The following is a 14,141-nucleotide window of genomic DNA, read 5'->3' on the forward strand; positions in this document are numbered from 1 at the left end:
TGATGAGTTCAAGATGGGCTGTGGGGGGTGGGGGGAGCTGGAGGGGACGGAGTGTTGGAGAGGTGTTCATGAGGGTATGCAGGGACTTTTATGAGGGTTTTAGGGATCGGAACTCGGGGGGACATATTTGGACAGAGATTTCGAGAGCCTACTTGCAAGAGAAGAGGTGATGATGATGATGATTGTGCTGATGGAAACAGCCGTCTAGGCAGCACTATAATAACCTCTCATAGTACCAGAGGGAGATTTAAGCTTGTGTCTTAGTGCTCTGCATCCTGCAAGGTGCTCAAAGACGAACGAGCCAAGACATGGATATCTTCACCGTCTTCTGGCATCCTTTCAGAAACACAATGCACTGTAGAGTGGCGGATTGTTTCTTTTCCTCCGAGTATAACTCTTTCCATGGCAGCCAGCGGGTACCAGGAGTTCGTTCCGCCAACGACGTGATTGGCCGGCCCTGACGGGCTTCACCTGCCAGGTGCGAGCGGAGTCAGGTCATTGGCCACCTCAGGGCCATGGGCTGGCTGCATCAGGCATCCGCAATTGACCAAGAGAGCTTCCAAAAACAAATCTTTCCATCTCGACTTCAACACGAACCCTCGTCCGGTCGACCACACCCTGGACCAGCAGCATCTCCGATTCAACCCCGAGCTTTGTGTTCCAGGAACTCTCCGGGATTTATTTGAGTAAATAAACAGTCGTCTGCTTTGCCAGAATGGTCTTGTCTTTTGTTCCGAGTCTCTCGCGGCTCGTGGGGGAGGCCAGCCGCTGCGAGGGAGCGGCACGAGATTGCCAGTGCCGCGGTTGACATTCACGACGAGCTTCTTATCGCTGTGACAGCTGGATTGGTAGGACCCCTACAGCTGGACCACATGGCTTGCACGCTTCTTGATAGTGTAAATTGAATGAGCTTTTGAGCTTTCTGCAGGCCAAACGTCACCCATCTTCAAGCTGTGTCTTCGAAGATCATAATCTCTCATGTCGATAGAGTCAGTTGATGGTCAGAATGATCCAGTCTAGAGCTACAGTCTAGAGCTACAGTCTAGAGTACAATACGACCGATAAGATTAAGCTGACATCCATTGCTATATTCGGTCCAAGCCATGAGCCCTGTCAGAACGACTCGAGCTATCTACACCCACGCCCAAGTCCACATGCCAAGCGCAACCTTCAGGGATGCATCTGACCCACCCACTCTTGAACCCACCCCTCCATCACGCCCAAGCCAGACATACAGCGCCGTTGCGAGGCCTTGCCCCGGAGCCCTACACATGTGGCATCATGTACCTCGCCATGCATCTTTCCAGTCAGCAAGTAAGAGCCCTATCCGGGGTCTGTAACAAGATGATCTGGTCCACCAGACCGCATCTAGACACCCTGCAGGTGAAGGATAGGACTCCAGCCGAGCCAAAGACTTGATATAGGGATCGCTTCCACACCTCTCCCACACTCGGAATCGGTACCTTTTCTGCTCAATATCAACCACTGTGTTTGCCTCCGAACCACCACCGAGCAATCACATCACTCACGATGGCATCACGCATCACCCCGGTGTCCGAGTCTGCAGCCGCTCTTCCCGAAGCTCGGAGCCATTCACCCTGGCGACGATCGGCTTGTGATCGATGCAGAAGCCAGAAGCTCCGTTGCACACGCAAGAAAGAGGATGACACAAGCACCCCGTGCACAAGATGCCTTCGTATTCGATTTCCTTGCTTTACCAGTCCGGCCAAGCCACCGGGCAGGCTTGCACACAGAAGAGCCCAAGCAGCAAACAATGCATCCCTCTGCGATGTTGCTCAACATCAACCACCTTTCGTGTCCTTACCTGGCAGTGGATATGCCATGACCTCGGGAGACCAGATGGCTTGCGGTAACCCTCTATATGCTCCATGGCCCTACACTCAGCAGGGGTCTGAGCATCCGCTGGTGATGGAGGATAGCTCCATGATCATCCCTTGGGCAGATGCGAGTCACGCCATCGACACCTTTGACTTTTCTGTTCACAGCAACACACTGTTGATGGACACTCACACTTTACGCGGCAACCACCACATCCACCCCTCGACACAACATCAGACGTCCACCCTGTCTCTTCCATCACCTCCCGAGTATCAACCCTTCAACCCAGAGGATGGCTTTACCATGAAGCCCATTCCGACACACAAATCCTCCCGCCAGGGAGACCCAGGGGTCTTGCTTGCAAGCCTACAACAAAGCCTCTCAAAGCAGCTCCTCCACACAAAGTCCCTGCCTCGAGACTTTAGCATCCTTGATACTCTTCTACCAGGCTCAACCAAGCCCACCGACGGTTTCGACCCTTTATCCTCAGTCCTGAGCAGCACCTCTGAGCTGATCGAAATCTCGCAACTATTCCCTCAACCTACAGACGAAAACAGCCACAAAAGATCACCCAGCATCACCGATGACAGTGTTCAGGGCGCATCACGATGGCCATCACCCGCCTCGAGTTCTTCTCAGATTCCCAGCCAGGGGTACTCTGCGGGCTCATCAACGGCAGCAAGCTCCCCATCATCATCCACCATTGTTGACCCAGCATTGGGAGGAGCACCACGGGGGAAAAACCACCAGCTCAACGGCGCGAACCTCCTGACCATGGTGTCCTGCTATCTCCAGCTCATCACCATCTACGACGCCATCTTCGGACATGTGCTGCTCGAAGCGGCGTTTGCCATGACAAGGAGGTCAGGCGGGAACAATATGCAGCATGCCTTGGCGCATGCTATGCCTATTGATCTCTCTAGGGGATATCATGATTTTGGGTATGAGCAACAGCAACCGTACGAGGTGAACCACTGGCAGAGAGCTGGCTTGCTAGCTCGAATGGTGGATAGGCAGTTGGAGGGGGTGGAGAGGGCTTTGGGGTTGCCGAGACAGTATTGTGTTTCTTTGTCGATGCAGACGGCCACCGCTGTGGAGCAAGGGTCGCTTTCTGGACGTGAGGCGAGAGGGTTGCTTGGGGTGATGCTGGGCGGGACGGCAACGGGGGTGAGGTACGAAGGGGAGATGATGGGGGAGGGGTTTGTAGCTGATAGTGTCGAGCAGGAGGGTGGGAATATGGTTACTATGTTGCGGGAGAAGCTGGGGGGCCTGTTGCAGGGTTTGGAGGGGGGTGGGTGTTGAAGTTGGAGCTGGCTTTGTTTTGTTGGGTACACACACATGGAATCACATGGTTGTGGAGTTTTGGGCATTATTGGAGTTGTGGTTTTTGGGTAGAGCATAGCGTGATACACAAGTGGGAACATAATGTCTTCAGTTTTGCTTCTGAATGGGATCTGGAGTTTTCCACCACTATGCTCTCTCCTGCCTTCTCTTGGTGCCTTCTGAGGTGAGAAGTGCCGGACATGGGTGATTACTGATCGTTTACGCGTTCAAGAGATGGATCCCCGGACCGTACAGTGTATGAAGGCAAGGAAGGTAGGTGGGCATGCAGCTATCGGCCCGCGCTGTCAGCACCCGCCTTGGTAGGAAAAGGGGGGGGGTTCTCGATCATCGGCTGGTTCTGCCGAGACAGGGAGCGCAGAGAGGGGGGGTGGTAGAAGTCGACCTGTCTAGGTACACACCCCCTTCCCATGGGGAGTTTGAGGCAAAGCTACAATACGTACCGTGAGACGCGAGAGGCACGCCACCGACCGGTGGGGAAGTGTGGTATGCATGACTGCGGTGGGCATGTGTGGCGTGGAGTACTCGAGACTTCGTCTCTCTCGTACCTTGAAGGGATGGCTACTGTTGATTTGCTGGATAATTTTTTTGTGGATGGCTGTGCCGTCTGGCTTTTACACCGTACCCGCCGCTCGGTTGGGGTTTGTTTTCCCCAGGCCAGGGGTCGGTCTAAAGTAAGATGCTGTGAAGGCTTGTTTTGTTTACTTGTCACTAAAGGGGGGGTTGCAGATGAAGGGCTGGCTGGGATAGCAAGATGTGTTTGAGACTTCTTGTTTTGATACAATCGTGATTTTCGGAAGGTATTATCACGCTTGGAGAAGGGTGTGTTTCTTTTCAGTCACTCCTACTCCTGCCTGATGATGGGGCAATGAGATGGCATGGTCGGAATTTCAGAATGACTGGGGAAGAGGAAGCTTAACATTATTTTTATCCACCTCATACCTGCAACGGTTCGGAGCCTCTGCGAAGGTTGACGTTCGGAGATGGCTGGCATCATGACCATCATCTTGATCGGGGGTTAGGCCGAGACACGTGCCTTGCTCACTTGGGTATCTATCTGATCAAGTTACTGAGTTTTCCTAGTGTCATATCCCTTCACTTATTAAAGATTGACTGAGCAAGAAGTATCAGACGAGGGGGGTTGTGTCATGGAAGTCGGCGGGTAATTTCCATATGCACATGCTGGGAGATCTAGTAAGGTACCTCAGGAAGCTGATAGAAGATCACCGCCCCAGGTGTCTCTGGTTAGAGAACGCATGGCGATCTCCTGGATGACGATGATGACGCGAGATGTCAGACTAGACTCGAGGGGTGGCGGTGGCTTGAGAAGCTGGAGAAATCACATTCGGGCTGACAGAAGTGGAATCAATCTTCCAGGATCGATCGCGTGGTGGCGTCGCAATGGTGTGTGAACCTTTTTTTCTCGTAGCATATATCATACCTAGGTAGGTATGCACTTTAAACTGTTTAGTTCTGCGGCTGAAACAATCTGGATTTTGGAACCTGGGGTGTTCGTGGTGTGATGCCGAAACGGCAAAGCCGAATGCAGAAAAGAGGCACATGAGGCTAAAGCATCCGGTAGCCGGTAATGGAGTGGGGAGCATCGCGGTGGCTTCTTTAGTTCGCTTCAAAATATTGATGCCTGGTTTGCGCCCCCGGCTCATGATGACAATTGGCGTTGAGTGCTAGGATGGTGGATTAGTAACTGTACCCTGTTTGATCCCGGTGTGATGGCTGGAAATGTGAAAGATCGTGATGAAGGATGTGATTGACGTCGATCACGGAGATTTACTAAGTGGTTATTTTTGAACTTAGGTTAAGGCTGCTCCCGTCGCCAAACATCCTTGAATTTGGTTAATGATGAGGGTTGCATTAGGTGCGGTTGTGATGGAGCTCATTCTACACTTCGCTGATGAAGCGCCCATTTTTCGCCGATCATTAGTATATCCTGACCAACATGCTGGGTACCCACCGAGAACATACTCCAAGCCAAATGTGGTGGAGTGTTTCTCGTTGCGGGTGCTTGTGCTGCTGTTCTCAGTGTGGAGAAGCACATCACATTCAGGGGCCCCCTTTTCAAGTGTGTGTCTCAGGGGCGAAGGCAAAATTACTGACGTGTTTCTAAGACGACGCGACTACCTTAGGTCATTTCCTTCACGAGTTGAACTTGTCTCCATAACAAGCTATCTCTTTTTCATCCCCCTACCTGGTCAAAAAATAGAAAAGTCATAACCTCCGGTATTCGGTCAGCCGGCCTAAACCACGTCTCCGATGTTCCAGAAACTTGCGGCAAAAAAGAAAATCACGCCCCAGCACAAGACAAAGAGCTTCCGGCTTTACTAATAATATGGTGTGACAGTTGACACCCTTCAGTTGTCGTCCCATCATACTGAAATGCATTACTGGGACTTTGTTGGCATTGATCGGGCCAGCGTGCTATTTTTTGGGAGCTATAAGAACTGAAACTGGCCTTTAAACCGGTGCATATCCAGAGAAAGAATTCTTCACTGCATGGGTCTCTTCAATTTGCAAATTGAAAAATGTTGCAGGATACATCAAAAACTTATGCCATATCGGTGTAGTTGCCAGTGACTCCCTCATCCCCATCAAGTTCCTGAGGCCCATACCTGTCCATGATCAGCTGTGTCTTGAGCGAGTCACTCGGAACAAGCCATCTCTTTTCCGTCAAGTATTCACCAAGAACCTTCTGTATGCCTCCGGCATGATTCCCATTATCACTCTTGAAGGAGATTTCGACAATGTTCTCGGTGCCTGTATCAGTGTCCTTGTTGCGAATAGGCCAGATTTCGACATCAACTTCGATTCCTTCCCACCTGCCTTCATACCGCTCCGCTGAGATCGGACCGTAAATAACGGCTTGAGAAAGGAGGCTTGTTCCCCATTTCTCGAATGACCAGTCGTCAAACTTGCCGGGGATCTCGTCTCCAAGCAACTTTCTAGACTCTTCTTCACCAGGTAGCCCCATCTCCTTCTTCCCCACTGTTTCCTTCTTGACCTTCTTCTTGCGGCTGATACTCAGGGTCTGCTTCTGAAATCCCCACTCCACTTGTGCATCGTACTTGGTCTCAGTAGTATCGAAACCGTCGTCTCTGGCTACAGTGAGAGCTGTGAGAAGATCGCCAGTATCGATAGCCCCGTCGGCTTGGTGATCGATGATTGGGTATCGCTTTTTGTAAGTCAGTTCATAGCCTGACTCGCCTTCGATCTTGCGAATGCGAGGAGACCATCCCGCGTTGTAGATCTCTCTGGAGGGTGTGTCCAAAAAATGAACATCCATTCTGATGGGTTTCTCGGGGAGTTTGAAGGCTGCACGGAGGATTTCGTTGGGCTTGGATGATGCTGGGCCGAGAACCTGGGTGGCATCAAGGAGAAATTTCACCTCGAAATCAGGCACCATGGTTGATTTGACTGTATGGCAGTGATTAGCGATCAGTTCATACATCAAAATACTGTTGCAGGCTGGCATACCGTTCGCCATGATGAATGCTTTGCTACGCAGCCACCGATACTGTGTTAGGGCCTGTAGGATAAGGTATAACGGCGACAGATGATTCCACAGTCGTCAACATGTTGAACCCCTTTATACTCATTTTCTTACACAGCTCTCTTGCTCTTCGATCGGGGACTCCGTGTATACAATGACATAAGTACGGTATAATATTGAACGCACTAGCCTCATTCAAAAAGGCTATCGCGGTTAGGGTGCAATACTGTGCAAGACACAAGCTGAGTGTGGATGAATCCGAAGCTTTTGAGTGGTCAATTCTTCATCACGCCGACACCACCTGCATCAGGGATTCAGCTCTGACCAAATGCAGATCCTAACAGGCCAATCTCGACCACCTGAACAAGTCACCCTCACACACCTTGCGCTGATCACCGACTCGGATTTATGCAAAGACAAGCCCAGGCCATGAGCAGTCAGCCCTATGAAATGATGCCATCCTAGTGGCAGGCATGAGAGTACCTGTCAACAGTTTAACCGGCACGGACGAACCCGATGGTTTGGCATCCCAGATAACTTTATATCGACCAAGTGCGGCAGAGATAGGTTCCGCATTTCATGGGGATTATCCTTTCTATTAGTTTTACACCTGGTGGTTGTATGTACTGGAATCTCTTTGAAAAGCTGAAAAGCGTGCCCACCATTAACCCTCCGAACCTCTCAGCCCCTGAGCCCTTGACCCCCTGACACGCTTTTCTGACTGTAGTTGAATCATCGCAAGCACTTGATCCCGCATTTACAAAAGGCTATCTTAACAGCATACAATCACACAGGTGAAGAGGAACACCACGTCCCTAACATTCACCCTATCAGCTTTATGCATTGAGCAGAACGGAGGCAACATCACTCAGTAATCTTGGACAAGAAAGCGAGTTTCCAATGGCTATGCACTCCATAAACGGAGATGCTCGCTTCATCCCGTCCCTCCTTCATAGCGGAAGCCCTCATCCATCACCGGCCGGAGTGACATCACTGCCCATGCGTTGCGAGGAAGCGAGTATGAGTTTGCTGCGGCGGTATCGCTTGTAGCAGGTAGCCAGTGCCTTCCGTCTATTTCTCTCCACAATCAACACCTCCTGGGAGAACCTTGGCTGCATCTTGTCCGGCATCGAAGGCGCTTTGTCGGCAACGATTCCCGACGGGAAGGCTACTTTGACACCCAAGATAACCTGGTTCCCTGCCATGTTTCAAGATCGACGATGTGGATACCCAACCGCTTGGGCACCTGCCAATACTTCTTTTTGTAGGGGCTAGCCCATAGACCCAAGCATCTACTGCCTATTATAAGCTTTACTATCGAGTAAAGATTAGTCCAAACTCCGAGAACCAACCTCAGGAAGAGGGAGTTCAGTACATGCCTATGATATGGTAGCGGTAGACCTAATATATAGCAGGTCATGTAAGCGTAGTCTAGACCTGGCTTGGCATCTTCATGCACTTGAAGTCGACGACGGATGACTTGTCAAAAAAAAACCTCGAGACGGGACGTCATCCGCCGTTGCCCCGGTTTTTGGGATCGTGGCGGACGGCAGTCCCATTCCGTCTTGCCGCATTGATTAACCAAGTGATTAACCGCCTCGCGGTCCACCAATCGTCTCTCTCCACCCAACCCGGTTTTGGAAGCTATCACGCACCCCGGACCACGTGTTGGGTGGTATTCGTGTGGGGTACAACACCAAGATCTGTTCACGGGACGCCGTTGGGAATCGCCGAGCGAGCAGTAAACAGGAGGAGCCGCAGCGAACAGACTGGAAATTGGAGGACCGCCGGAGCCGGTGCGACTTTCCAATGAAAAGTTCCAAAGAACAGGATTGTAGAATACCACCGTGGAGGCCTTGGGTGTGGACTTGTATAAATCCATCCATGGCCGCCATCTTCCAGGGCTGATGATTGTGACAGCCTTCAGCTTGCCTTGACAACTCCAAAGCAGCCGCCTCCAGCACCTTCACAATCAGCAGCCATGAAGTCCTTCACAGCTACCGCCCTGGCGGCCCTCTTGGCCCAGCAAGCCGCCGCCCATTCCACCTTCCAACAGCTCTGGGTTGACGGAACCGACTTCGGCAGCCAATGTGCCCGTCTTCCTCAGTCCAACTCTCCCATCACCAACTACAACTCCAATGACATGCGCTGCAACATCATCGGCACCAGACCCCAGGTCAAGTGCCCAGTCCGCGCTGGTGGCACCGTCACTGTTGAGATGCACGCTGTAAGTGAAGCCACAGTTGTCTAGACAGAAAGAGAGAGCAAACCCACTGACATGTATAAAAGCAAAACGGCGATCGCAGCTGCTCCCAGGAGGCTATTGGTGGCGCCCACCACGGCCCCGTTTCCGTCTACCTCACCAAGGTCTCTGACGCCCTTACCGCCGATGGTTCCACCGGCTGGTTCAAGATCTTTGACGATGGCTGGCGCAAGAACCCCTCCGGCCGCGTTGGTGACGATGATTTCTGGGGCACCAAGGATCTCAACGCTTGCTGCGGCAAGATGAACGTCAAGATCCCATCCGACATCCCCTCGGGTGACTACCTCCTCCGTGCCGAGGCCATTGCCCTCCACGCTGCCGGTGGTGCCGGTGGTGCTCAGCCATACATGACCTGCTACCAGATCACCGTCTCCGGCGGTGGCAGCGCCAGCCCCCCTACTGTGTCCATCCCCGGACACTTCAAGGCCTCCGACCCCGGCGTCCAGGTCAACATCCACGGTGCCATGACCAACTATGTCATCCCCGGCCCCCCTGTGTATGCCGGCGGCAGCACCAAGGTTGCCGGAAGCGCGTGCAGCGGCTGCGAGGCCACCTGCGCTGTCGGCAGCTCCCCCACCACCAGCCTTACTCCTCCTGTTTCCACCAGCACTCCTGCTCCCGGCAACGGCGGCGGCGGCAGCCCCGGTGGCTGCACTGTTCAGAAGTACGGCCAGTGCGGTGGTCAGGGCTACACTGGCTGCACCACTTGCGCTGCTGGTTCGACTTGCAACACCACCAACCAGTGGTATCACCAGTGCGTGTAAGGAATGAACGAAGTAGGCCTCGTGGGTGGGAGTATGTGATGGAGTATTGTCTGGTAGAGGCACAAATTCTTGTATATACTTTTGGTCTTGTCCAACACAAATATAGCATTTGCATATCGCGACATTCTTGCATGTCTGTCTCTTAGGTGCCTGTGATGGTGGCGATTTCATAAACAAGGCTGCGGACCAGATAAGAAGGACTGCAATCGTGCCTAGGTGGCTTTTGAGACGGGCGGTTTGACGCACATATGATGCTTTGTGGGGCACCAAAGGGCCCAGGTTTTCCCAGACCCACACCGGTTTGCTCTTGGGGATAGATTTTCTTACTGTTTTTCTTTCAATCAACAACAACAAACTGTAATACTAATTTGTTTACCATTTTTCTGGCCAATTTGGCCTCATTTTCGCAGCCAGTGACTTTCCTAGGTCACCAGCCCTACAGGTTATGAGCTCTTTTGACGCTTAAATCACCAAGCGAACCGAAGTCGACGCCCTCATCGACAACCCGACCTCGCAAGGCCGAATACCACACCGGACCTTACGACTTTTCGACCCTTGTCAGGCCAATATCACGCAATTGGACCTTTCGACGGCGATTTTGGAGGCGTTGAGAGAGTTAACCAACTTCCTAATCAACGGAAGCCTGGTTTTAACCCTGACCCTCATCTTGACGAAGAGTTGAAGCGACCGACCACCCCTCACTGATAAGAGTGTGGTTTACGGCGCCAACCTTGTCCTGGCCAAGTTTCCTTGGTTCTGCCATTTCTGCGACCTTTTGGCTGGGAAATCACTGTTTTCCGGCAGCAGTCGAGAACTCTGTCCTGCCTTATCAGGAGACCGATAGCGGAGCAAGCATCTCGCCCTCTGCCCAAGTCAATTCAACCCACTGTTGGCGACCACAAAGTCAGGTGACGCCTTTCTTTAAGTCTTTCTCACAGCGTCTTTCTTACGACTTCTCTTTAACCAGTTTTTCTTTCAAGATAGCTGGCACTAACGTCACCATAGCCCAGCTCTTAGAGCTTATGAAAGCTATAGGGAATGCCAATACCGTCGCTACGGTTAGGCAACGAACCTTTCAAGCCTTGCCGGCTCTGAACTCAGAGACCGATCTTTCCGGCTAGGAATTTCAGTTAACCCAGTCCCTTATGTACCATGGCTTGGAGGACTATATCAAGGCTAATATACAGCCACCAGCGGAAGAAGGGACACCTGCCTTCGACCAATGGCGTACTGACAACCTGGATATCCAGAACCTGATGATGGCTTCCGTCAAAAAGCCCGAGATCCGACAACGAATTCTCAATCTCGGTTAGAAGGCCGACGGCATTAGTGCCTATGGTCTATACCAGAAAATTATCCAAGCCCTACAGCGCGGCACTTTCGACATCGCTGGTATGCTTTTGGAGGAGTATTTCACTCTTAAGCGTGCCAACTTCGCCTCATTCCAAGCCTACTTCAGCCGGCTCGAGGTCCTTCGCCGTCGTCTTGATACGATGGAAATCAAGATCGGCCACGTGGCTCACCTCTGGGCTGCCCTAAACGGCATTAAGACCGCGTACCCCGGTTTGTACGACCGGCTAGCAAGGAAGATGGAAGACGGCACTATGACCTGGTCGCTTCTTTGCCAGGAGTACAGCACCAAGGCCGTTACGGAGGAGACCACGCCGGCTCACTCCAAAATCACCATCGAGACCACTAAGGCCCCGGCCGCGACTACACCCTCACCTGCCACATCATTAACCTCGACGAAGAAGTGCGACCACTGCACCAAGGGCTTGAGGAAAGGCAACCAGCACTGCATAGACTGTGGTCGTCACCACCCGAAGGGCAAGGCCTGTTGGTGGTGTGACCCTGACAAGGCTCCAAAGGATTGGGAGTACAGGGAAAAGGCACAAGCGGATAGGCAAAAGAGGCGGCAGAGTACTGGCTCGTCAATAGGGACTCTTCAAGGCTATACTAGTGGCGTCACCAATACTGGGTCTTCGAGGGACCGACCTGCCCACAGTACCCTGATGCTGTCCAACAACTTCGCCAATATATCGCTCCCCACCTACCATGACGATGACCAATCGGATTTTCGTCTCGGCCCCCAGAGGCAGCACTCTCGTCAGTAGATGCCCCTGAAGTCCAACAGGCCGTCGAGGCATTCAAAGACCACGTGTACTACGACTCCGGATGCGCGGATTTCGTATTCAATAAACTGAAGTGGTTTACCGAGCTCCACTTACTACCTGAGGGGAAGGAAAAGAGGTTTCTTTCGTCGTCAGGAGATATCACAAAGTGCAGCTACCAGGGAGCCGCAGCGCTGAAATCTACCCTTTCAAGTGGCCAGGTCGTTACCCTGGAACTCAAGGAAGCGGTATACCACCCACAGGCGCCCGTCAATCTAATATCGGCGGGCAAGCTACTCGATGAAGGTATCTTCTAGGACCAGAAGAGCCACAACCTGGTCCTTGGAGGTACTAACCAGGTAGTGTGTGAGTTGACCAGGAATAACAACGTATACCAGATGAATACGACGCCCGGCGCCGATTTCAGCAAAGTATCCCTGGCGAAGACTCCCATCAAGGTCGTAATGGCATCTATCAACTACCGGGTAATGCATCGCCGCCTGATGCACGCCAACAAGGCCGATATTTACAAGGCTTGTACGCAGGCGGGTATTAAGCTCGTCGGCAATGACTTTTTCTGCGAGCCCTGCGTGATGGCAAAGATGACAGATCAAATAGGCTCATCGACCCCTACGCAGACCAATAACCCGTTCGACTTCATCCGTATTAACGTCGTCACCCACAAGAACCCTGGATATCTGGGTTACAAGTACTCTATCCACTACGTGGATATGTGGAGTGGCTACAAGTGGATTAAATTCACAGTGGAGAAAAAGCAAGTATTCGATAAGGTCAAGGATTTCGAGACGAAGATCGCGCGCCAAACCGGACATAAGATCAGCATCATCGGCCTTGACGGCGGTACGGAATTTGCCCAGGGCTCTGGGACCTTTGACGACAGCCGCCTGGCCGCCTGGGCCGACCAGGAGGGCATCACCATCCTCAAGACCGTTCCTCACTCACCGTGGATGAATGGAAAGGTGGAGAGGGCCGCGAGGACTACGCTTAACCGCACCAGGGCTATCATACTGGCCTACAAGGTGCCAGAGAAGCTATTCCCATTTGTCATGCAGTCTGTGGTTTACGTGGGTAACCTACTGCCCTCGAGGGTCAACGAGGGAGATATCAGTGCTCACGAGAAGTATACCACAAGGCTCAACATGCCTGAGGGCGAGCGGAAGCCGTATATTTGGCACCTACGCTCGTACTTTTGCGACGCGTATTACTACGTCAAGCCGGCCTGCCGGGCCAATTCAGACAAGTTCACCGCCAGGGCGGAGAAAGGAAAGCTTATCGGCTACGCAGATATACACGGCAAAATATACTGGGTCTGGAACCCAGTTACTGACAAAGTCGTGAAGGTCAACGCCGTAAAGTTCAACGAAGGCGATTCTTACAGGCCTGACGACGACGAGTACAAGGATATTGAGTACGAGGCAGTCTACTGGATTCAGGCACGGACAGCCTGGCCGAAGACTCTGACGACGATTTCGAGCCTGATACAGGCCATATGGAGGAAGCCGTGACTTCTCCGCCGGCTCAGGAGCGGCCTCGCAGAGCAACAATAAGAAATCAGAGCCCAGGCTTCTACAAGAAGCTACAGCAGGGCAAGCACCCTCATCAAGGCTTTTTCACAGTATATCTCGACAACCCACGACTACGTGAGGTAGTGGCCTACGCCCTATCCACGGTCAAAGTCGACCACCTTCTGCAAACCATCAACAAGTCCCATATACCCAGGAATTACCGGCAAGCGAGGAAGCTCGAGAACTACCACAAGTATTGGCTGCCTGCCATGAAGGAGCAGGACGCCGGCCTGTTGGAAAAGGACGTCTACGAGCTGGTTGATACGCCAAAAGGGTACAACATCTTACCGAGCAAATGGGTATACGATGAGAAGATGGACCCTCACACGGGTGAGGTGAAGGCCAGGGCGAGGTGGGTGGTGTGTGGCAATTTTGACAGGAACTCCTGGGCCACACAGGACGTCTACGCCGCCGTGGTGAGCAGCGTGGCAGTCAAATGCTTTTGGGCTATTACAGCCGTGAAGGACTGGGAGTGCCTTCAATACGACTTCAGGATGGCATTTCTCAACGCCAAAATCCCTGACACCGCACAGTACTACGTACGACCACCAGATGGCCTGGCGAAGCCCTTGGGCAAGGTGTGCCGGCTCAAGAGGGCATTATATGGCCTGAGGAAGTCACCTATCTACTGGTACGAGACAGTGAAACCTGTGATGGTTGAACTGGGCTTCGATACCCTCTCATCAGACCTCTGCCTGTTCCGTCACAAAGAGACAGGTGCCCTGGTAGTCC

General features: G+C 52.4%; 4 protein-coding genes across 4 annotated transcripts; 3 read left to right on the top strand and 1 right to left on the bottom strand.

The window, feature by feature from the left end:
- Nucleotides 1-365: 365 nt before the first annotated feature.
- Nucleotides 366-1,419, top strand: QC763_0102090 (uncharacterized protein; the record flags this gene model as incomplete). Its single annotated transcript, XM_062906410.1, has 2 exons — nucleotides 366-1,000; nucleotides 1,238-1,419. Exons 1-2 carry the CDS (start codon nucleotides 979-981, stop codon nucleotides 1,417-1,419), a joined length of 204 nt encoding a protein of 67 aa, XP_062761312.1. The 5' UTR covers nucleotides 366-978.
- A 111-nt stretch (nucleotides 1,420-1,530) lies between these two features.
- QC763_703180 (uncharacterized protein) lies at nucleotides 1,531-3,141 on the top strand (the record flags this gene model as incomplete). Its single annotated transcript, XM_062915322.1, has 1 exon — nucleotides 1,531-3,141. The coding sequence occupies one exon, from the start codon at nucleotides 1,531-1,533 to the stop codon at nucleotides 3,139-3,141; it is 1,611 nt and encodes a 536-aa protein (XP_062761313.1).
- A 2,594-nt stretch (nucleotides 3,142-5,735) lies between these two features.
- QC763_703170 (uncharacterized protein) lies at nucleotides 5,736-6,890 on the bottom strand. The gene is made up of 2 exons (XM_062915321.1): nucleotides 6,670-6,890; nucleotides 5,736-6,609 (listed from the first exon to the last, which is right to left on the bottom strand). The coding sequence occupies exons 1-2, from the start codon at nucleotides 6,677-6,679 to the stop codon at nucleotides 5,744-5,746; spliced, it is 876 nt and encodes a 291-aa protein (XP_062761314.1). The 5' UTR covers nucleotides 6,680-6,890; the 3' UTR covers nucleotides 5,736-5,743.
- Nucleotides 6,891-8,408: 1,518 nt separating this feature from the next.
- Nucleotides 8,409-9,844, top strand: QC763_0102120 (uncharacterized protein). The gene is made up of 2 exons (XM_062906411.1): nucleotides 8,409-8,912; nucleotides 8,975-9,844. The coding sequence occupies exons 1-2, from the start codon at nucleotides 8,667-8,669 to the stop codon at nucleotides 9,710-9,712; spliced, it is 984 nt and encodes a 327-aa protein (XP_062761315.1). The 5' UTR covers nucleotides 8,409-8,666; the 3' UTR covers nucleotides 9,713-9,844.
- Nucleotides 9,845-14,141: the final 4,297 nt, after the last annotated feature.

The sequence above is a fragment of the Podospora pseudopauciseta genome, assembly GCF_035222475.1.
Source record: "Podospora pseudopauciseta strain CBS 411.78 chromosome 7 map unlocalized CBS411.78m_7, whole genome shotgun sequence".
Classification (NCBI taxonomy): domain Eukaryota; kingdom Fungi; phylum Ascomycota; class Sordariomycetes; order Sordariales; family Podosporaceae; genus Podospora; species Podospora pseudopauciseta.